Genomic DNA, 24,944 nt, shown 5'->3' with positions numbered 1-24,944 from the left:
CTAACTACTGTCAAACTGCCAAAAATGTTCAAGTGGCGTTATTGTTATACTTAAATCATGAATCAATTTCTGTAATAGTGAAAATGGCACGTATAAGTATTCCCTCGGTATGCGGTTAGATACGGCTTTCCATTTACGATACAATATTTTCTGCAAACTATCTACTATGTATTATATATATTATTAGGTACATATATACAGCTTGTTGCTACCATTCAGGATATCCTTCAGTATTGCAATATTACTATGTACTTAAACAAATATTTATAGCTCACTTAATCATTGCTTACTGTATCTAATCATTATCGTCATTATTAGTATATATCATATCTATAATAAATGTATAATATCATTATTTGCAAGATTATGAAATAAAAATGATTAACGATTCAGTCATTTTTTCTGTTAAACTGTGTACAGACGTATTACAAGTATTTGTTTAGTGGTCTTTTAATACAATATCATTTATAGAATTGGTTTTTAAAAATAAGTAGTGAAAATCATGTGTCATTTGTATACGGCTGAATCTTTAATGGTCGTTTTTAACTATTGGTGAGAGTTTTGTGAATATATTTTTATAAGGAAATTATCTTTTTATAGTGCAGTGTATTTACAGTGTGTATGTCAGTAGGTATCGCGTCTTTGAATATCTTGATTACGTATGTTTACGTGCAGTTAGTAGGTATATTTATGTTCTCATGGCATTGAGAGATTCCATCAAAATTGTTTGTGAACTAAAAATTATACGCGTTAACTTCAGTCGACTGCTAGTTTTCGCGCAAAAATTGCATTAATATTAGGCCGAATATCTTTTTATCTGGGTGCGGAGAGTTGGGTCTGAAATATTTTACAGCTATTATTCTGTTACAATTTCAACCTACTTCTAACTATTATGGTAATCTGTGCTACCACTTTAATCTAGAGGTACATTGATATTATAAAGAGGAAATATTTCCCGGGACACGGGTGGAATAGCTTGTTTATAATATTTGTTGTACCCACAGTGCGGAGAGCCCGGTATCACTACGGCGGGCGGAGTGCGGGGGCGCGGTGGTGCGCGGCGGCTCCATGTCCTCGGTGCAGAGCTCGTCATCCTCCTCCTCGCAGGAGCACCGCCACCACTACCACCAGCCCTACCAGCCCAGGGCTCCGGTAAGTTTTGTACCTACTTTATAGAGTTATATCCATTAAGACAGGCAGGTCAACAGGCACAAAAATGAGACAAAATTAACAACGCTATAAATAAAAATCTTCTATATTATTTCCACTTTTGATCTGACTAAATCTTATGATGTCTTTAATTATTGACAAGAAATTACCGCTTAGGTAGTGTGCAATTTGTTTTTTGAATACCTAGATTTAGCACAAAATAACCTGTATTTTGTAATGTAGCATGGGCATGTACCCCATCAACATTTTACTAGCTTAATATTTTACAATAAATTCAAATATTAGTTTAATTTTAATTAATTACCAGTATTTATATATTTATCCAGTAAATTGTCCAGAGCGACTGGAATGGGCATGCACAAAAAACACAAAATCAAAATAACTTAGTTAAAACAAGCACGTATTCTCGTATGAGTGACCGAGTGACCCCTCCCCTTCCCGCGGCAGGACGCGGCCCCGCACGGCGGCGACGCATACACCCAGGGCCGGACTGCGCCGGGGTACGAGGCGGAGCGCTACGCGGTGTGGAAGCGCCAGGAGCCCCCGGCGTACTACGACGCGCCGCCCGCGATATGCTGTCGCCCGCCTGACTTGCATCAGCACCCGCATCAGCCTCTTAAGGTCCGACCCTGCGTTATGTACCTCATCACACTAAAGACCAGTCCCAATGTTCTGTCCCAAGTTCATCGGTTCAACCCTGCATTATGTACCTTCACACAGTAACACCCGGCTCCTATATACCTACACTCTGCATATAAACCTTCTTCTTTATAAATACATCATTCTTTCTAATACACCTTTACACAACAATACCTAGTCCCAATATACTGTCCAAGTTCACCAATAACATAAACATCAGTTTTCTTTTAAATGTTTATTATGATTGTTCACGATATTCCAAATTCAAGTACCAGTTCTGACCAGTTTTTTTACTTATCAATTTTGCTCTATATCTTTTACATGACAGACTACATCATCTCTCCAAAAACTTACAATATACAGCAAATACTCAAAACTAAAATATCTAATCTACAACAAATACACTCAAAACTAAAGGTACTCAATAAAATTTTCAGGTATCAGAAACGGTCCGCAAACGTCAATACCGCGTGGGTCTCAACTTATTCAACAAGAAGCCAGAACGCGGCATCGCTTACCTGATCTCCCGAGGCTTCCTGGAGAACTCCCCTCGAGGAGTGGCCCGGTTCCTCATCACCAGGAAGGGGCTGAGCAAGCAGATGATCGGAGAGTACCTTGGGAATCTGCAGAATCCTTTCAACATGGCTGTGCTTGAGTGAGTTTGTGTTACCTGTTTTTTTTTTTGCTGCAATTAGTTATTGAGATGACGCATGAATATAGAATATGAAACGACTACCTAATGGTTAAGAAACCACTTAAGACATTTTTATTTTTGAATGAAAAGCAATACTTGTAATCTTCAATACTCTAACTACATTTTCACTCTTAATACAATTAATGGACACTTCCATTTACAATTGATGCTTATAATAAATTTCAAGCTGAAATTTATTTTGACTAAGAAATAAAACAATGACATCTGTAGATACCAAAAATAAAATACATAAGTAATGATAAAATACAATCATAATATACAACTCAAATATGGTGGTAAGGTGCAACTAATCAAAACTGTCATCGTTTCCGGCCATGTAATTGATGCAAGATTACTTATTATTTAATTTACAAAATATAACCAATTAATCTGATGATTTCCTTCGATTCGATGCCTTGTTCAGTAATTCTTTACTAAACACCCCTCTTCTCTAGATGCTTCGTCAACGAGTTGGACCTATCGGGCATGGCAGTGGACGTGGCACTGCGTCGCTACCAGGCACACTTCCGCCTGCCCGGCGAGGCGCAGAAGATCGAGCGCCTCGTCGAGGCATTCGCGAGGCGCTACTGCGTCTGCAACCCTGACTTCGTGCAGCGCCTCAGGACTCAGGACACGGTAAGGCTTATAATCTAGGATTATAGCAATTTGACTGCCACGTCAGACTTTGTAGGACAGTTAATCGAGCTGATTTTTGTAGGACGTTCTGACAAGGATTTTCCGACAGACTTTTTGTGGGTATTGCTATCAGTGTATTACATTTTTCTCCTACAAAATATATGCTTGCATGCATTCATTCCATTTATACTTTAGAAATATACAAAAGAAAAAAAACATTAAAAGTATTGAAAGCCGATGATTAAATAAAAGACTAAATCAATCTCTTTTAGTGTACCGGTTTGCCCAATATTGAAATCCCCAATATCTGATAAAGATTACTACATAATACGAGAGATATAATACATAACTTATGCTGAGCTGGAATCTATTTTCAAACTTTTGTACCACAAAAAAATATTCCAAACCAAAGAATGCTGTATGTAGTTAAAAATAAATATTTTATTATTTCAGATATTCGTCCTAGCGTTCGCAATAATAATGCTGAACACAGATCTCCACACGCCCAACCTGAAGCCCGAAGCCCGGATGTCTCTCGACGACTTCGTCCGAAACCTTCGCGGGATCGACGACTGCGGAGACATAGACCGGGACATGTTGTCCGGGATATACGATAGAGTGAAGTCCAGCGAGTTTAGACCCGGCAGTGATCATGTTACCCAGGTAAGACTGGTTATACTGGTTTTGGAGGAATTTCGGATAATATTTGTAGGAAGAATAGAATGGTGGTGTTTCTTGCCGGTCTTCTTTCTTCTTCGAAATACCCATTCGTTGGGACCGTGTAACTTTTTGCGTTTTATTGTATTATGAACCCGTAACTATCTACATAAAATGAAAAAAGAAGATTTTCTAAGATTTTGAGAATATAGGTTATACTTGGATGTCATAATAGTCTGATGTTCCTTCAATGGATGTTGCATTATTTGCTTTGGAAGAGTACCTAATTCAATTCCAAAGAGTCAACGTGTTATAATTTGTTCATAACAGCTATAAGGAATTACATATATTACAACATAATAAAAAATATAGGTACGCCTTAAAACTTAGTCCAGGCGTTTTCATTTTATTGGAAACACTCGCTAAATGCCTTTTGTCTTCTACACCAACACACTAAAAAATCCTCAAATCAACATCCCCATAACACATTTCTTACTTCCAGGTGATGAAAGTCCAAGCCACAATAGTAGGCAAGAAGCCGCACTTAGCTCTGCCGCACCGCCGCCTGGTCTGCTACTGCCGCCTCTACGAGATACCTGACATACACAAGAAGGAACGCCCTGGAGTGCATCAGAGAGAGGTATTGTAGGACATACTGTATCCTTTCTTTACTAATATAATAAATAGGAAACATTTATTTACACAAAATACCCTGACCTGAAACCACTAAGGCCTGAAACTACGAAAAAAATTGAATGAGTAAATTCAGTGTTTTTAAGAAAAGTGGGGTACGGGGTGTTTGAAGAAGGGGAAAACGCGAGATACAGCTAGTTTATTTTGAGTAAATTTTCTTAAGTCTCTGCAATGGTAAACGCACAATAGTCATCCAACGGAGCCTTTTAGGTAATCCGCAACAAAACGAGAAGACCTGTTGGTCTAGTTGTCGCAAGTGCGATTGACTATATTCACCTAAGCAACCTTAGGTAGGACTGCCTATCAGACTTTCTACTTTTTAGCCAGGATAAGAGAAATATCTTTGACAAGTAAATAATAAAAACCTTTTATTTCTCCCAGGTGTTCCTGTTCAACGACTTACTGGTGATCACGAAGATATTCAGCAAGAAGAAGTCGTCAGTGACGTACACGTTCCGACAGTCGTTCCCGCTGTGCGGCATGCTCGTCAACCTGTTCTCTGTGCCACGTTAGTATTGTATTACTGTTTGTTTATTGTACAACGACTTACTGGTGATCACAAAGATATTCAGCAAGAAGAAGTCGTCAGTGACGTACACGTTCCGACAGTCGTTCCCGCTGTGCGGCATGCTCGTCAACCTGTTCTCTGTGCCACGTTAGTATTGTATTACTGTTTGTTTATTGTACAACGACTTACTGGTGATCACGAAGATATTCAGCAAGAAGAAGTCGTCAGTGACGTACACGTTCCGACAGTCGTTCCCGCTGTGCGGCATGCTCGTCAACCTGTTCTCTGTGCCACGTTAGTATTGTATTACTGTTTGTTTATTATACAACGACTTACTGATCACAAAGATATTCAGCAAGAAGAAGTCGTCAGTGACGTACACGTTCCGACAGTCGTTCCCGCTGTGCGGCATGCTCGTCAACCTGTTCTCTGTGCCACGTTAGTATTGTATTACTGTTTGTTTATTATTATACAACGACTTACTGGTGATCACAAAGATATTCAGCAAGAAGAAGTCGTCAGTGACGTACACGTTCCGACAGTCGTTCCCGCTGTGCGGCATGCTCGTCAACCTGTTCTCTGTGCCACGTTAGTATTGTATTTATTTGTGATTTTATTTTGTGTAAGTAATTTAGCTAAATAATTTCATGATTAAAAGATCCTGTCAATCCATAGTATTGAACACAGCGCTTTTGCGTCAAGATATATTGCCATGACTTTATTATCAGACACTCGGCGTTGAGTGTCTTAAATATAAGAATTTCGTTCTATGTTGTTTTATATTTCCTTCGACGTGAACGTACCCATGGTGACATTATAACGAGGTAACAAAAATATCCCATACACGGCATTATTAGGAATAAGTTCGTAGACGTTCGCACATGTAATGCGCGATTTTTCAAATCTGTATGACAAAATGTTTCGGTGATTTCACCGTGATGTTGCGTTGTCTACAAATAGCCTAAGATGTGGGTTACATACAAAAAAAAGAAATTGTGGTCGCCTTTACGTATTATTTTATAATAATGACTATTTTTTTTTCTTCTAATTTACCAATAAATAATTTTCCAGACTACCCATTCGGCATCCGCCTCTCCCGGCGCGTGGACGGGCGTCGCCTCGCCACATTCAACGCCCGCAACGAGCACGATCGCTGCAAGTTCGCCGAAGACCTGCGCGAGAGCATCGCCGAGATGGACGACATGGAGGCCATGAGGATCGAGGGGGAACTCAACCGGGGCAAGGGCAGAGGCACCGGGAACAGCGCTAGGAATGGTCAGTATCGAGCATTTGACCTACGAGCTCCATCCAAGATTTTATCAGGTTCCTAAGGAAACTTTTCCCCTTCATGAATAAAAGGAAACTTGTATTATTCTGAATAAAATACTATATTACTACAAAGTTTTATAAAAATACATATGAAAGGTAACAAACATCCATACATGCATTCTTACAAAATTTCGCATTTACAATATAAGTAGGACTAGCTTGAGCATCTAACAGTAACAACTAAGAAACCGGATAAAAAGTATCCTACATATTTAGTTGGCTAAATAACCGTTCTAAATATATTTCTCTTCCAACAGTAATGGAGAACCGGGATAGTGGCGTGGCTGACGTGGAAATTGATCATCAACAGTGCATGGATCACGTTCATATGCATGGGTAAGTACAACTATAAGTGTCTATATTTTAACTGACTAAATAACTTTGTTTCTTCTTGAGCCCTTTGTGGTCCTTGCATACCACAGTGGAACGAACTACCTCTCGCATATGGACAAAAAGTATCACAAATTTATTATAAGTTACAGTACTCCCAAGTTTTTTTTTTTTGAATTTCCGAAATTAAAAATATCCCTCATCCGCTGCTAAATATGGGCAAATCCCTCAAGCGTATTTAGCTTATTACCGTGACCTATTACGACTCACAAGTTTCATCAAAATACATTCAGTACTTTTGTTTGAAAGATCAGCAAACATCCATGCATACCTTCCGTCAAAATTATCTGTTTACCTGTAACTTATGTATGTTTGTCTGTCACAGCGTGGTAGTACCACCACCGCCGCTGTGCCCGGCCCCAGCCGCCCCGCGCTCGCACAACCCGCCTCCCACCAGCATCATCAAGCGCAACGTGCTCTCCAACTCGCTCGTCGACATCAATGATCCTGGTAAGCATTATATATTTTATGTTTTAAAATACTCTCCAAAAAGTCTTAGTGAATACTTTTTCAGTTTATACACACACAACAACACGTGACAACAGTCACGTCTGTTCAATGGTGTTAAATCCTTACATAAAGAAGTATATAGAGGTGTACATAAGGGAGTATAGAGGGGAGTACATAAGAGAGTATAGAGGGGAGTACATAAGAGAGTACATAAGAGAGTATAGAGGGGAGTACATAAGAGGATAGGATCTCTCTCCGGTCGTGTCGGGTTACCTTCCCATCGGTAAGTGTGAAGGTAAGAGTGAAGGTAAGTGCACTAGTGTCTGCGCAAAGCTATGACATGATGTCCTGCGCAGCTGGCTGATCTCCTTATATAAGAACAGCCGCCGTGGCTGAAACCGGACTTGGTCATATTTAATGGAGTATTAAGGGGAGCACGTAAAGGATTATAGGTGGGAGTAAATCGGCGCGACTTTTATTTCAATAATGTTAAAGTCTATTTCCGAGTGCCTTGCAGCTCATCTTGGTCTGTCCCTATGAGACCAGTCGCCGTGATTGACAGTCGACTGGGGCGCCATTATAATCCTTCGGCCCATTTCTTGAGAATAAAAAGACTAATATTATATTCTTATTATAATTTCAGTGGCCCTAGCAGCTGAGCGGCTGCAGCGACGCGGGTCGGTGGGCTCGCTGGACAGCGGCATGTCGGTGTCCTTCCAGCAAGGATCCCGCACCGCACTGCACGCCACCTCGCCACGACATCCCAACGACCAGCGCTCTCCTGGTACACATCTATACTTACTAATATTATAAAGCTGAAGAGTTTGTTTGTTTGTTTGAACGCGCTAATCTCAGGAACTACTGGTCCGATTTGAACAATTCTTTTGGTATTAGATAGCCCATTTATCGAGGAAGGCTATAGGCTACTTTTTATCCGGGTTCGTGCAGAGGCTCCCACGGGATGCAGGTGAAACTGCTGGCAGAAGCTAGTACTTACATATAGTTTTTAATTTAATACTAGCATTAGGCTAAGTTATACTAACACTAGAGATATGGAAAAATGCGAAATAAAATATTTGAATTTGAATATAAATCTTCCCAAGGACGACTGAGATTTCTCCCATGTCCTAAGGCGACCTAGCAAGTAGCCTGACTTCAGAAGAACCTGTACTAGGTCTATCTGAAGTACAAAAGGTTGACTTTGAAAACCACTTTTCTTTATCGAATTCGGGATAAAAATGTCCTGCTCCAGGGTCTACGCTAGCTCGCTTCTAATTTTCTGCGAAATCGGCTTCACCGTTCTCGAGTTAAAAGTGGTGTAACTGACTCGAGTTTCTTCTATATGTCTAGTCGATAATATATCCCTCGATAAAGGGCTATCTAACTCTGCAAGAGTTTTTCAAATCGGTCTACTGGTTGCTGAGGTTACCGCCTTCAAGGCGAACGAACGAGCCAATCAAAATTAAGTACAAATATGGGTATTGATTTAAATCCTCCATTACAAGACGAAAGGAAAAACTTAAAGTACATAGCATCATTTATAATACTAACAAGTTCCTTCTTTCCAGGGCGGCTGTTCAGCGGCATAACCGGCATAAGCGGCATATTCCCGGGACGTATCCGCAAACTCAGCGCGTCTGGGATCCCGGACAACAAGCACGGACAAGTCGGCAAGAGTACCGAAGTCTAAACACCACAAAGTGACGGTACACATCGTTATATTTTCAAATTTTGAACTTCGAGCCCCGAATTCTCCATCCTGATTGGTCGAATTCAAACGAACTTGCACGAATGCGTTCGGGTAATTCCGTTGTCCGTTAATGGAAAGAGCAAATGGTTCGCGCTGAGGTGATTGTGGAATTCCTAAAATGTAATAAGTTGATTATTTAAATGGTCGGGTACCTCATTTTTAAGTGCCATCTTAATTTTCGAAGCACACTTTTTAGGTATGGGATGTCAATCTTCGTACAAACTGATAATTATGTTTATAGCTGATATAATTTTTACCTTGTAGTGATATTCACAAACGATATTATGCTAATTTTAGAATTGCTTACATAATGTAAGCTTTGTATTTGGTGAGCGTCCTAGTTTTAATTACATAAATGAAGGTCGTCTTCGGAAACTATAGAAATAAATTAGTTTCCTTGAAGATCATAATACGTATGTATACGTAACTTTAGCGTAAAGTCTTTTGTGAATATTGAAACGACTCGCGCTTTGCCAAATGAGGCATTCTGAGCATTATGATTTTTACTCCTGTAAAAATCTCTATCAATGACTTAAATTTTCGTCCTTACCACGTTTAAAAGCACGTGTTGCTAATTTTGACATTTGACAGTGACATTAATGGCTGAATGTCACGTCTAAGCTACTTCTGACATTTTGTATCTGTGGTTCTCAGGGTAGGTTATGGTTGAAAGGCATTTTGGTGGTTTTGGATTACATTTTAATACAAACGTGCCAACGTATGGTACTCGAATTTATTAATATAACAATGACACATTTGACTATGACACGAAAAAAAACACAAAATACTATGACATTGAAGAAATTCGTTATTAATGGCTACTTAATATATTTGTTTCTCAGTAGCCAGAATACATACATAAAAGTAGAATTTAGAATATTTTTCTTCAAAAATAAAAAAATATTAGTAGATTGTTGAAAAAATTAGATGAATGAATGACATTTATTTTCATATAGACGTTAGTAGAAAAAACAAGGACTTACGTAATTACTGAAAGATAATAATCCTCATTTGTAATAAAAGGAGGTATTATAACGAAAATTAAAGGCTATTCGTATGAATCGAAGATAACTTGGGTCCACATTTTGGATGTAGGAGTAATTCTTAGATGTTGGATGAAATCACTCACTATTCCTGTATATTTTTTTTAATAATTTAAAACATTATTTACTTATTTAACCATATTTTTTTGGTCAAGTAGATTCTTTTAAAGCATAGATTGTTTTATACATCATGAAATTGGCAATATTGCAAAGTTTATTTTGTATCTGGCAACATTTAATCAGTTTTTAAAGACTAGATAGTTAAAATAAATTTCAATGAATACAGGAATAGTGAAGTGTTTCCTTACCTAGCTAGAGTAAATGTGGAATTATTGGAAGGTTTTGAGAGAAAGTATAAATAAGACAATTTATTCAATTTTAATAAATTGCGTCAAATCAATATTTAGCTTCTTAGATTCACATTTTAAACTAATTTTCATCACATGTTACCAACCGAAAAGTATTATAAAGATTTCTTTAATAATATAAAAGAAAATTTATCTTAGAATTCATGATATTTTCTTTAGAATTTGTACATACGTTTGGAATAGAGGATGCAATAGAGATTTTTAAAGTACACAAAATATTATTAATTTCAGCACATGAGCAATACTTACATAGACATCACAGTTAAAAAAATATATTTATAATAAAAATACGAATTTATTCACTATTGTTGATGAATTTTATTAGATTAGGTGATTTGAGGAATTTTAAAATAGGCTAGAACCTTTTTCTCCCGGCATGGTTAAAAGAGAGGGCGTCTAGTCGCCGAAATTGGTGCATTTTCGATCGTGTCCATATAAAAATCTATCAAAAAAGTATAATAATAATTAAGAAATTAACCTATATCTTCCAAAAATATGTACGATTTTCTGTATTCGACTACTTGTAAAGGCTGCTTTTATTTATTTTTAATGTACGAGTGGTTTTTGTAATATGTATTAATTAACGTATTTACCTAACGTTACCGATTTGACTTTTCCTTGGATTTTACCGTAACTTGTAACTAAATAGTGATAAGTGTGTAATGTATTGGGGATGGCCGGCCTCTTGCGTATGCGCATGATTGCTCTGTTCTGTGACATATGGCTGTTAGAAACGCATAGATGGAAACTTAGATAGAATAACATGTTTTTGACACGATAAATGAAAATTTAAAAAATATGAATTGCAATTCTTTCAGCCACTGTCACTCTATCGACTATTTATCTTGAAATGTTGTCTCTAATATAAATCGTTTGCCATCTAACACCTAGGAGGCACATCTAATTTTCAGATATATTCAGAATTTAAAACCTGTCCTAGGCCGGCCATATTGAAAAAAAAATGTTGACTAATCTAAAATAGCTACTGTTGACTTTGTACCGGTTATTTAGGCATGTTGTTTCTACTATTTGATACAAGGGTAGATAGAGAAAATAAAACGATGTAAGAAGAGGGTATTATGGGATATAATGGGACTTCTGTTCTTTGATAAGTCTTCAAAATGTCCATTTGGGGTTAAAATTAATATTGATGTTGCTCTTTGAAGAAAATTATAAAAAAAAATGATTGTGTTGGCATCAGTATTAAGTTTAATGCATTTAATTCGATATATCAAGAATTAAGCTGTCCAATATATTTGATTGTGAATCTCTAAAATCATTTTAATTCATGTTTGTTTGTCATTAAAATTTTCGTATACAGTCGAACACATTTTAAAATAAATTTTGATTATTTGATTTTTTCCTTTTGAATTTTTCGATTAATTTGTGTACACGACTGTACCATTAAATGTAACACATCTTTCCTAGTTCTTAAAGAAAAATGTAATGCATGACAAATTGAAAGGAATTGATGTAAAAACGTTTCTTCGTTGGATTTTGATCCTAATGTGTATTGTATTATCGATCTTTTTCGATTTAAATATAAATTGTCCCATAAAGTTTCGTGAAGAAACTCGAATGTAATGTTTGTAAGCGTATTTCAAGCGAAATGCGTCTTTATTTTAATAGGGATACGGTATGGTTTTGTGGTCATGTGGTGTATTTCTCAAACTTGAAAAATAGTATTTTCTTTATGTCAATATAATTCCGATTATGACTTTGCCATATATTTGCTGTCTATATTAACTCTCGTTAAATAAATAATTCTGAGCTTTTACGTAACAGTTAATTTAAGAATGATATTGTATACCGCTGATATTAGCTTCCGCCCCGTCCCGGGTGGACTGCTTCGTGCACCCGGATAAAAAGTAAAAAAGCCATATTCGGGAATACACCACAGAGTTTGTGTGAAAAGAAAAAAAATTGTTCGAATCGCTTTTGTAGATTTCGCTTGAAGCCAAAGATGTAATAAATCCTTGTGTTCAATCTCAATGAACGTTATTTTTAAACGATATCTTCATATTGTTTGTAATTACAATATATTTCGAGTTTAACGCCTCACTATGAATATATGTCTAAGCAGGCAGTGTAGTTTTATTCATAAAAACATAATTTATTGTAACATTTACGATATTTCATTACCATTAAAAATATTTTCAGTGATCTATAGTTAAATTAATTCAATCTCATGATATTAATTGCTTAGTAAACATCACTTTTAAATATAATTTGTTATGAATAAAACTATACATTTATTATGATAAGTTGTAATAGATTTAAGAGGTTTTCAGTTCTGTAACATACACTTACTAACTTATTTCTATGTATGTATATTGAAGAGTTCTTGCTAATATATATCCTTTAGTTGAAAGTTGTTAAAAAAACTTAGATTTTAAGCAATAACGCATTTGCGTCTACATGTTGTATCATATTAAAGTTGTTGAGAGTTGCTATCACTAAGTCACTTAATAATAGTTTTATTTAAAACATAAAACGATGAGAATGTATTTATTTATTAAATATGAATTAACATTCATGAGTAAGTTGCTGTTTTATTTTACTTTACAATCCTTATTCAATCTATAGTCTACACAATTTTTTGCATCAGTCTGGCATTTGTCATTTGGCTGCTATCAGTCAAGGTACCTAGCTACATAACATAAGCGGAATGGTTTAGTTAGAGCCGCTCAATATGATATTCTGCTAGTTTTAATTTGGCATTGCTATTACATAAAAATAACCAAGAAAAATGGGAGTTAAAGTCAAGGGACTAGGCGTTGAATTGAGTCTTCAATACTTCTTCAACACGTCTTAAATAATTACTTGAATTGAAACAAGCTCAAATAAGGTGATGTGGCATTAACGTTCCGCTTTCTAATATCTTAAATTTGTAAATAAAAACCGTGATTATTTTTTCTCAAAATATATCCGTATCTACGCAATAATTTTCTAGTTTTATAACCGACGGATATAAAACTAGAAAACGACACTCCTAGGAGACAGCGATGGGGATGTTTCTTTATAATGCCTTTTAGTTTTGAAATTAATAATAGCAGTGCAATTTATTATTTTTATAACTTGCCCATAAAATTTTGACCAGTTTTTTTATAAATTGTTCCACAATTTCCCAACCAAAAATAACTACAAAAATACTTTGAAATCAATTCTCCCATCGGAATGTATAAGTTTAAAAGCCACAGTAGATCTGACAGCGACACAACAGCACTTGTATGTCATCACTAAGCCGTGCTTAGCGCCGGAACGAACCCGCGACCCTTGCTATACGTGCCTATGTATGTATGTAATAGAAAACGTCATGACTTTTCTAGCCAGGTCGGGTGAAATCTGTGGAGTGGACACTGATGATTTAGTGTAAATATTTTGGGATTTATTAAAAAAATTGCTATTATTTAACAATGCCATATTTCTCGCATGACTATAGTAAAGGAGTAAAGTACTTTAAAAAGTTGAGGTTATATGGAATTTAAATATCACTAGTTTCTATCATTGTGCATACATTTCAACACAAAATAGGCAGCCCTTAGTGCATCCCTATAAAATTAAGTTACATATTTACCTATAGATAAAAGTTTGTAGAATTGTAAATAAAAACATAAAATAAAAATACAAACCCATCCTTTTTGGGAAGTCGGTTAAAAATAGATCAGCCTATTTAATAAAGCTACCTATATAGAATGCATTTTCACGCACCTAAATAAATTACAAAACAATGATGATGGCGGCTGTTCTCATTTAAGGAGATCAGCCAGCTGCGCAGGACATATTATAGTGCACGAGCATTTGCGCAGACACAGGTGTACTCCCTATTCCTTCACTCTCATAACCCGATGGGACGGTAATCCGACACGATCGGAAAGAGATCAGAAAAACAAAACAATATAAAATATTCAACAAAAAAAATGGAACTTATACACAAAACTAGTGGAACTTCTATACAAATTTTTCACACCGCCCACTCCACATATTTCCGTATTCCGGCCAGCTAAGCTGCTCCACGATCGCTCAGTCCAGTACAAGTGACCACGTGACGATAGCTACAGCCTTCAGCGGGAAACGACTTTCACAATAAATTCAATTAAAATTATATATTTCCATGTGTCGATGAAAATTAGGAGTTTTGTTAAAGGTAAGTTTTTTAAAAAAACATTTTCTAGTTTTGTTTTTTTTTTTTGTTTAAGAGTATTGTTGGGTATTTAGTACCTAGTGTCCAATAAATTATACAGAGGATAACTAGCGTAACCTCCTATTAAAGCTTAATTGTTAATTATTATTTAAATCCAGTTAATACCTACTATGTACTAAGTTTTCTTGAGTTCAATTCGGTACATTATTGGTCAACTTTCCAAACCCAACACAAATATTGTCTGAAGACACAAACTTACCTAATTTTATTTTTCAAATAAAAAATAACACTCCTGTATAAAATAGTATATATCATGTATATTCCTACTGCCTATAGGTAATTCAAATCAATATGTTGGTACTCTAAATTAGGCTTGAAAATTTCATATAAGACATAGGTACTAAAAAGTTTAATTCATTGCACAGTTAACTACCAGTACATAATTATGTATCTTATTTTTTTATTCATTTATAATTTCAATTTTTTGTTTTTTTTTTTTAATATGAAATCCTATTTTTTGTTATATATGTATTTGTTGATACATATATCAAGTTAAACTTATTATTTCGATGCCTATATAAAACACATTTAGTAGCTTGGTCAAATAATATCAATCATTCCTTGATCTTACTCAAAAAATTAATTACCCATTAACTGTCTATTTGGCAAAGTTTGACACTATTGTACATTTTCCGTTATAATTACGCACTTTTCACTTTAGTACACAAATTAGTTATCACAACCCAATTTGCTGTATCAAATTAAATAATATTGCACTTGATTAGCGATCCAACATACAACACAGTCACACTGAAAACACTCAAACATTAAAACTCACTTATAATTTCATAGACCACAAAACTTTCTAAATTCACCACAACGCCAAACACTATTTACTAACATTTCCGAACGCACCTCCCGCCAATTTCGCTGTCAAAACTTCAAACTTTTCGGCGGCAAAGGCGTTCCACGATACGCACTAAACAGCCTAGTTGCAACCAGTCAATGGGAGGGAATAGAACACAAATTATACTCATTTAGTGGTAATTTAATAAACTTAACTAAATTATAGGCATTTAATTCAATTTAAGTGAGTCGCCGTCGGTGGCTTGAGGTCAACCACCTCAACTCATGTTACGAGGTTATTAATGCGACAATAATGATTTTCTTGGAACGCATTTTAATATTTCGGTTTAATGAACGTTACTTTTTGAATATGCGCTCTTTTTGGGCTTGAAAGCACATTGCACTGGATCGTAATTATAATTTAACTACGGTTTTCAATTTTTGATAATTAACGTTTTTCTAAGAAACGTTTGCATTATTCTTATAAAATAGTCAAACCACAAGGTACACGATTAGAAATCCCTTGATTACAAAGAATTGTAGATATCAATCGAATGTTGCTTACCTAAAATTGCACTGTACTGATCTGTTGACTATTATTCAAATGGGATGAAGATACCTAACATCCAAGATGGTAAGCATGGATGTAGATAAAGGCCTGAGTGTCTAAATCCGACGAAAAGACAAGATTTCATAAGTTTTCCATCACAAATACCTACATATTTATAGGTATTTGTTTACAACAGTTCGGCTTTGCGAGTATTGCCTAATTGATTTATAAGTTCATCAAACATAGGTCTTTCGACACTTTTATTTCAGAATATTTTTTTTTCTGGCATTAAAGTAAACCCCATATTATTGGTAGGTACACTTAATTGATTTTCATATCAGTAAGTATGTTAATTAATTGGTTTTCTTAATGAAGATGGAGGAATCCTTGGACGGTCGTGACGGAGGCGCGGGTGCCAGCGGCTTCGACTCGGCAGCCATTTTGAATGATGACGTTTCACCCACTACGAGTTTCTGCTATAATATACCCAATTTGTTTAATAGGTAAGTTTACTGGTGATGATTATGAAAATGATACAACCAAACTATTACGTTTATAATAAAAACTCCTAGCTTCCCGCGGTTTAGGCCGCGTCCCTGGCAATAACTTCACACACCCGACCATGTAAAAAGTAGCAAATGCAATATCAAATAAATAATACTCCTAGCCTAACTGATTACCGCGATTTTGGCCGCGTCCATGGGAACAACTTCACACATCTGTCCATGTAAAAAGTAGCAAATCCCATATCAAATAGTACCTAGTAAATAATCTTCCTTGATAAATGGGCTATCGAGACAGAATATATGGCTTACCTCATACTGAAATAATTTTTCAAATCGGGAGTAGTCAAAACAAACTTCACCTTTACAATATTACTACTAATACATACTTAAATGTTTTATTACGATTTACGATAGTCATAATAACCTACAAAGCTCCTAGAATAAGCGTGATCAAGTTACATGCAATTCACGATTCTCGTATTTGTCTTATACGAAGTGACTTTTTTCACCTTTTGTCTTATATACCCTTGACTTCAAATACTTTCAGTATTTTATCACAGTTTGCCTTGAACTTGGTTTGCCTCCATGTTTTTTCTATGACCTTAGCTATTACATACAAAGGCATAGACATAGCCGAATTATACAATGCCTTTTTATATCTACTTGTAAAGAAAGATTCACAAGTTTTGGAATAAGATTGGAATTTTAATAGTTATGGACATCGATTTTTTAGATACTTATTGAATTTTAATTAGTCTTTATCTTTGGATTGGTCCATTAAGTTTTATACTTTTTTCAATTTAGAAATTTCATAGACTTTTAACTTTTACTTCGTCTGTGTTACCATGCAACTACCTATGTACTTTGAAGAGTGTCGTATGATTTAACCTTTTGGAGCGCTTTCATACGAGCAAACTTCTTGTCGCTTGGTTTTTCAGCGGTTTGTAGGGCGTATGAGCGACAATGTGTCGCATCAAATTCTGCTAGTCTGAAAGCGGTGGTAACCTTACTAGATACTAAATATCCGCGATTTGCATGAAAAATAAGGTGTTACTATAAAGGGCAACTTGTTCGGAAAAAAAAAATTCAAAGTTATCTTTCATAAACTATGTCCCCATCTATTCCAGCCTAGGCCCCGGCTCTGTACTATGCGAGCGAGCTGACACGGAACCCAGTGAGACTTACACCCCCACCGCGGAACCCTCGGACGAGACAGCTGACCACCAGCAGTTTGAAGATGACGAGGAATATTCACCTAAATCTAGTAAGAAAAAAAAAATTATGACCATTTTTATTGGTTACTGATAAAGTCTCCGATAGCCTATCGGGGACTTATCTGAGTCAGATAGTCAAATAATCTGACTATAGATATCAACTATAGCTTTTGGATTGACAGCACTCGGATAGCGTTATCGGGCAGAAATTATAAACGTGTGGTATTTTATATATTTTTTTATTATGAAACAGCGAGATACAAATTAATTTCAGTGTATAATAGTGCGTTTCTTAGTAATTCCAATAAACATAATTGAAGTAATAGAGCAATTCTCGCATATTTTCGATTAATTCATATCCAAATTCAGGAATGGATTAATTTATTACCATTTTTCATCCGCATTGTAAATACGAGATCAAATAAATAAAACTATTTTAAATTGAAAGTTTTGTTTGTACGAAACTATTAATTCCTAGAACCATTCAGCTATTTTAAAAATATACTAACTATATACTAATACGAGTATGAGTATAAGCATCAGTATTAGAAGTATTTTTTTTGTTTGTACCCTAAAGGCTCCGAAACTACTGAACCAATTTGAAAAAATCTTTCACTGTTGGAAAGCTACACTATCCCCGAGTAAACATAAATGGCTAGTTATGAATGAAAACTAATATTGTGTATTTTTCAGATGCCAAAGGAGATTTACCGAAGCGAAAACAAAGGCGGTATAGGTAACATGCACTTCTTTCTTCTTTTTAGTTTTAGAATACGATTCTGAAGGCCAGATTTAGACTTTACTAGCTTCTGCCAGCGGTTTCACTCGCATCCCGTGGGAACCTCTGCACGAACCCGGATAAAAAGTAGCCTATAGCGTTGCTCGATAAATGGGCTATCTAATACTGAAACAATTTGTCAAATCGGACCAGTTCCTGAGATTAGCGCGTTCAAGCAAACAAGCAAACGAACTCTTCAGCTTTATAATATTAGTCTAGATTAAGACTTTTCCAATATCGGGTTCGGTTTCTCGATACCTTTTGGTAAGACTAGTTGTTAGAATTTCAGGTTTCCTACTGACTATTTCCTATAAATGGCAGATTGGAACAATAGTGTGAATTTGACCATATAAATCCAGTTTCCAGTTAGTGGTGGACCAAGCTAACAATTATTATTGCAAACGGGTAACAAAGCTATTAACTATGCGGGGATTGAAATAGTTATTTATACATAGAATATTATATTGCCTGTGCAAAACCCGGTATCACGTGTGTTGAACAAAATATACGCCACATATTTTGAGTTTAAAGTTAGAAAATTTTGAAAGGGTCTGTTTTTTTACTATCTGTATAAAATTATTTATTCTCGTTTATTTATTTTAAAACATTTTATTTACATTTTAAAATCATAAATATAAAAATAAAAACATATTATAATGTATAGTTGCGGTACCACCGAGTCCCGTGGAAACTATTTATAAAGAAGCCTTTGTCTTTCTTAGGCTCTACACTATCAACGTACCAAATTTAATCAGAATCTGTGCAGTAATTTTGAAGACAAGGTGCAACAGATATAGTTACTTTTGCATTTATAATACAAGCAAGGATTTATTATGCGTCGTACACTTAAGCAATATTTATATTTTCAACATCATATTCGTATTCGTATTGATATATTGGCAAAATAATTTCTCTATTCAAACTCTAAGCACCTAATAACATACAATACCTAAGTATAACTCTCTAATAAGCCTTCAAGTATTTACATAATCGTTTGTTCCAGGACAACCTTCTCGAATGTTCAGCTAGAACAGTTGGAAGCCGCTTTCCACAAGACACATTACCCTGACGTGTTCTTCAGAGAAGAACTGGCTATGAGGATTGACTTGACTGAGGCTAGAGTACAGGTAGGTATTTGTTAATTTTTTCAATTAATTTATAGTGGAAAGACATGTGAATTCTATGTTACTGGAGGACTAACCTTGAAAGAGACTTAATAAAACCCTGGGGGAGCCTCTATCCAGCAGTGGACGATTTTCTGTTATCATGACTGGGTAACTACTTCCCGCAACTGGATCTTCGTCTTCTTAGCGAGTGAGCTAGATTAGGTTTTAATCACGCTAGAAGCCTTCGTGTTAGAGGTGTCTCAAATCCGACTGATGTCCTCTGACATAGTATCGCAACGAGATAATGATTAGATATAACTGTCTCCAAGTTTTAACTTTCAGTTAGCAGTTCTATTAATAAACCGTGGTAAAAAAAATAAAACTCACTTAACTCAATATATAATATTGATAATTTGCTGATGATGTTAAGTAGATTAAGTTCACTAACAAGTAAGAATCATAAAAGTCCAATATCATTACATAACACTTCAATAATACTCATGGTTTACTTAGGAGTTATCGAAAGTTAATAAGTAGTAGCCTAGTAAGTCTTCAATTCAATAATACAATAATTATGCCCTAAAACCGAGACAATCCAATCATACATAATACATTTACCAATAAGTATTTATTAAAATCAATTTACGAGAAATATAAGTACAATTCCTCTGAACTTAATCATAACACAGATTTATCATTACAATTACTTTACCACGTAATTTCCAGACCTTTTATTATCCCAGTTTTGTGACATATTCTGTGTCTAGACAAGGGCTGGATATTAATTTTAGATGAAACTGTGGATTGATCCACATTCCTTTTTGGATTCTGCAGAACGCAGACGTAAACTGCAGCCGTGTCTAGAAATAGAATGGTCTGCAAATAACTGTGAGCTTTCAGGATATTTCGAAATGTTACGATTTATATTGACGAAGGGTTTTTTGTTCAGAGGCAAAAAATATTTGATTTTGACTGATGTAGAAAGTGTTAAATGTGATTTGTTTTGACTTTAATGTAAATCGAATATTAGGAAAATTCTTTATTTTCTTCATTTGCCATATCATATAATCCATATATTGGATTAATATCGTTTGGTAGTAAAACATCAGTGGGAGTAAAACCCCGCAGCCGGGTTACCTACAGTTTAAACCTGAAATACACCTTGTATCAAGTTCTGAACTACAAAATATAAAGTATGCAAATCATAAAGTTCGATATAATTTAAAGGTAGACTAGTAGAAAACATGATATCTGGTGTCAGACTTACTGGCTTCTGACTACGCGTAACGACTGCCAAGGATGTTCAATGACAGCCGGGATCTACAGTTTAACGTGCCATCCGAAACACAGTCATTGTTGTCTTAATACACTACAAATATCTGTAATATTGACAGGTATGGTTTCAAAATCGTCGTGCGAAATGGCGTAAGCAGCAGAAAGCTGGTTGCGAGGGTTACCCGGCTGCGCCGAGAGGTCCTAGGTCTCCTGACGAGAGGTCCTCTTCAGCCTTAGCTCTTGAAATGAGAGATTTTATCACTATACCTGGTAAGTACAAGATAGAAATTAGTTTGTTTGAAAGAAGTAGAGAGAAGTAGATATGAGAAGGTAGCATTTGTTTGTTAAAAGATGGAGATGATATAAGGCCTATAATTTTCCTCGATAAATAGACTATTCAAAAATCATCATCATCTCAGCCATAGGACGTCCACTGCTGAACATAGGCCTCCCCCTTAGCAGATACCTGTTGGAGGCGACCTGCATCCAGCGTCTTCCAGCGACCTTTATAAGATTGTCTGTCCACCTTGTTGGTGGACGTCCTATGCTGCGCTTGCTAGCCCGTGGTCTCCACTCCAGCACTTTTCGACCCCATCGGCCATCTGCTCTGCCATTCAAAAATGAAATACTTAAAAAATCTGGCAGGAACTACAGACAGTTCCTGGGATTAGAGCATTCAAACAACCAAAATTTTAAGCTTTACAATATTACGTATAGATTTTGTACAAAGTTGTATCACTAACAATATTTGGCAACGAATCAAATAATAATGTCTCTCGATTGGAAACATTTCTGGAATTTCAACAATTCGTTCACTTGTTGCTTTGTTTTTAACTTTTCACTTTTAAAGCAACACGTTATTTATAGCAATTCAAAATTCAGTTTAATATTTTTTTGTTACAGTCTCATCAACACAAATGATAAACTTAAACGACACTCAGACACAAGTCTACGCAACTAAGTCCAAACCTTCTCCACCAGCCATCCATATATCAGCCTTACCCACCAGACAGAATCCACAGGTAGACCTTCCATCCTTCTCCATACCACTCCAATACAACCTTGGAAGCTTCAAAAAGATTGGAGAAGACGTCCACTTAGACCTTGAAACAACAGACCAAACAACTTGGGACTCTAGAATGATACCCAATTTCAACCTGATGAATCTAAAACCACTGATAGAAACCAGAGAAAATGTTGACTTGGAACTAAAATATGAGGTCAAGAATGAAAATAGAGTGAATTTTAATGAAATACAGACAGTGCAAGCTATAGAAACTGATGATATTTTAAAAGATACGGGAAATGAAGGTCAGACAATTTCGCCAGATTTTGAAATACAAAGGTATCAGAATTATCAGAATGAAAGTGAGAAAAGATTTAGGGAACAAAGTTTTGAAGATTCAATGATGGAAGATGGGAGAAATGATTTTGTTTGTGATGGTGATTTTCTTTGTAAGAATAATTTTGAGAAAGTCGATGAGAAACGTAGTGAGTTTGAAGAGTGTCATTTGTTAGATAATGATCATACGGTCGGTATTGGTAATTTTGAAAGTAATCTTTAGTTGGAACAAATAAATGAAAAACTTACATTTAAATGTTAAAAAACTTTTGTTTTTTGATTTTAGTGATCTCAGTATATTAATTTATTTTTGTGTACAGTAATGCTATTAACTAGTTTTAAGTTTAAGTCCAAATGTAAATCGTAATTACTTAACATTTTTTATTTTATATTTAAGACAAAGGTTCATTGTGATAATGTTATTTAAGTTTGTTTTTGTTTATAATAATTTGTGAATTCTAGTCAGAAATAAACTAAATGAAAACAGATTATTGTATTTTTGCTAGAGAGTTACATTGTTTTTTTAATTCATCATCAGCCTTTTTATCGTCTCACTGCTGGGCACAGGCCTCTTCTTCTTTCATTTTTAGAGTTCCGTACCCAAAGGGTAAAACGGGACCCTATTGTTTTCGCTCCTCTATCCGTCCGTCCGTCCGTCCGCCCGTCTGACACCAGGTTGTATCTCTTGAACCGTGATAGTTATAGAGTTGACATTTTCACAGATGATGTATTTTTGTTGCCGCTATAACAACAAATACTGAACTAGAATACAATAAATATTAATATCAGTCGTATCGTCAGTGTCAGTGTTCGCTATACTCATGAAAAACATCAAATAAAAAATGTTCAAAGGTATGATATTAACTTATGATCAAGTTTTTCTACAAGTCTTAGAAGTTCTAACATAATTGCTTTGGAAAAGTTTTCATCTGAGACTAGTAGTTTTTGCAGACCACAGGTGTTATTTCGCGCTAAAGTAAAAAAGTAAAACTATTGTGTCAACTATTTCACTTATAAACTGTGCTTGAAAAACAATTTAAAAAGAACTTGTCACTACTTATAAAATTAAGACCTATGTCTGTCTGTATATGATATTTAATATCATCATCCTCCGAGCCTTTTTCCCAGCTATGTTGGGGTCGGCTTCCAGTCTAACCGGATTCAGCTGAGTACCAGTGCTTTACAAGGAGCGACTGCCTATCTGACCTCCTCAACCCAGTTACCCAGGCAACCCGATATTGATATTAAAAAATGCGATCCGGATTTTCATTAGTAAAAAATCAATTTCTCAGGATTTCCATCCGATACTACACCTGGTGACAATGGGACCCAATTGCGAGCATAGTCTACAACGAAATATTTACTTAAGCACCTCCTCCATTTTTGATGTCGGTTAAAAAATGGTATTCAAGAGGAGATGAAATCCCCAAATTAAGCGTTTATTCAAATTAAGCTGAAAACTCAGCACTTTTTGAATATCACAATAGATTATATAGAAAGTATATAGATATTCATAGATTTTCTTATAAACTTGTTAATATACTAGTTAATATCATTATACTAATTCACCTAGTAACAAAGATACCTACTTAATATTTCTAAGTCGCGTCGTATAGCCAACGGCTGTAATTTGGCATCCCGCCAGAGGTCCAAGGTTTGATTACTGTGCCCGGCATTGAATGTGATCTCTATAAATGGGTATCCGTTTCCGGAGATTGATAATATTTTATTGATACTGTATTGATTATGTAATAAATAGGATGGATCAATAGGGTCACTTTATATATGAACAGTATGAACTTTATACGTAAAAAACGTTCTGACATTGGTACAATTCTCTTAGATATTTTTCTGCATCTTATGTACATCTCAATCTGTTCAGCTATTTTAAAGTGAAACAAATACTATGATGAATCTGCATCAAAATCGGTTTTACCAAATGTGTGATAATCACGTAAAAACATACATCTATACAGGTCAAACAGAACAACCTCCATTTTCTTGAAGTCGGTTTATAATATAAATAAAAGAACTTTGGAATTAATATTGAACTTTCAAGAGCTTATGAACTATGTGCTAGGTTCAACCCGTCTCGTGCATTTTCAAAATAGTCAGTCATTTAAAAGACCGACTTGTCTGATTTAAATTCGTATCTTCTTCTTCTATATAAATATATTAAAGAAAGTCGTGTTAGTTACTCCACTTATAACTCAAGAACGGCTGAACTGATTTAGCTGAAAATTGGCAGGGAGGTAGTTTAGAGCCAGGAGAAGGATAGTTTTTATTACAAAAAATAATAGTAAAAAATATAATTTATTCCGGACTTACAGCGCCATCTATTGTTCAAATCAAATATCTGTCGGATGCCACTATTCCACGCGAACGCAGTCGCGGGCAAAAGCTAGTATAATATAAAACTTAAAAAACCTTATTCAAATAATATTTTATTCAAATCCATCGAACCAAAAAACAAAAGAAACTCGACGTAAATCTTCAGTAATTATTCTAGATAATAGTTTGAGCTTTCGGAACGAATTACCCACAATTTTGAACGCAGGCAATGGATTAACCATTTTAAAGGTGAACTAATCTAAATCTCGAGTGTAGGCCGCCCATTATACTTCATGTAAACACCCTTTGTTAAAGCGTTAGGCTTGTGATACACTTGCGACAATGCGATTTGCGTTTTTCTTTGTCGCATGTCGAATAATTTGATGGTTAGGTTGATTTATGGTTTAAGATCACGCGATGGATGAAATGGAGAAAAATATTATTTTGAAATAATTTTATTATTGTTGTGAAAGATCATGTAAAAACGCGCATAAAATACATATTTTGGTATTAAATTTCATTTCT

The 24,944-nt window shown here is 35.4% G+C and overlaps 2 protein-coding genes across 2 annotated transcripts in view; both read left to right on the top strand.

The window, feature by feature from the left end:
• Window positions 1-12,870, top strand: part of Siz (schizo) — a 166,266-nt gene extending 153,396 nt beyond the window's left edge. Inside the window, exons 13-24 of the mRNA XM_064041831.1 lie at window positions 1,005-1,152; window positions 1,618-1,791; window positions 2,247-2,464; window positions 2,959-3,139; window positions 3,593-3,802; window positions 4,299-4,436; window positions 4,871-4,997; window positions 6,069-6,272; window positions 6,584-6,662; window positions 7,042-7,166; window positions 7,810-7,950; window positions 8,735-12,870. Of these exons, the coding sequence (XP_063897901.1) occupies window positions 1,005-1,152; window positions 1,618-1,791; window positions 2,247-2,464; window positions 2,959-3,139; window positions 3,593-3,802; window positions 4,299-4,436; window positions 4,871-4,997; window positions 6,069-6,272; window positions 6,584-6,662; window positions 7,042-7,166; window positions 7,810-7,950; window positions 8,735-8,856 (1,867 nt within the window). The 3' untranslated portion in view covers window positions 8,857-12,870. The remainder of the gene's footprint in view (window positions 1-1,004; window positions 1,153-1,617; window positions 1,792-2,246; window positions 2,465-2,958; window positions 3,140-3,592; window positions 3,803-4,298; window positions 4,437-4,870; window positions 4,998-6,068; window positions 6,273-6,583; window positions 6,663-7,041; window positions 7,167-7,809; window positions 7,951-8,734) is intronic.
• Window positions 12,871-14,358: 1,488 nt separating this feature from the next.
• Window positions 14,359-22,323, top strand: LOC110373909 (homeobox protein orthopedia). The gene is made up of 7 exons (XM_064041823.1): window positions 14,359-14,474; window positions 16,243-16,370; window positions 17,501-17,637; window positions 18,281-18,323; window positions 19,369-19,492; window positions 20,866-21,016; window positions 21,650-22,323. The coding sequence occupies exons 2-7, from the start codon at window positions 16,243-16,245 to the stop codon at window positions 22,309-22,311; spliced, it is 1,245 nt and encodes a 414-aa protein (XP_063897893.1). The 5' UTR covers window positions 14,359-14,474; the 3' UTR covers window positions 22,312-22,323.
• The last annotated feature ends 2,621 nt before the right edge of the window (window positions 22,324-24,944 follow it).

The sequence above is a fragment of the Helicoverpa armigera genome, chromosome 26 (assembly GCF_030705265.1).
Source record: "Helicoverpa armigera isolate CAAS_96S chromosome 26, ASM3070526v1, whole genome shotgun sequence".
Lineage (NCBI taxonomy): Eukaryota > Metazoa > Arthropoda > Insecta > Lepidoptera > Noctuidae > Helicoverpa > Helicoverpa armigera.
Note: the sequence above shows the minus strand (reverse complement) of the source record. Positions and strands in the feature narration are given on the sequence as shown.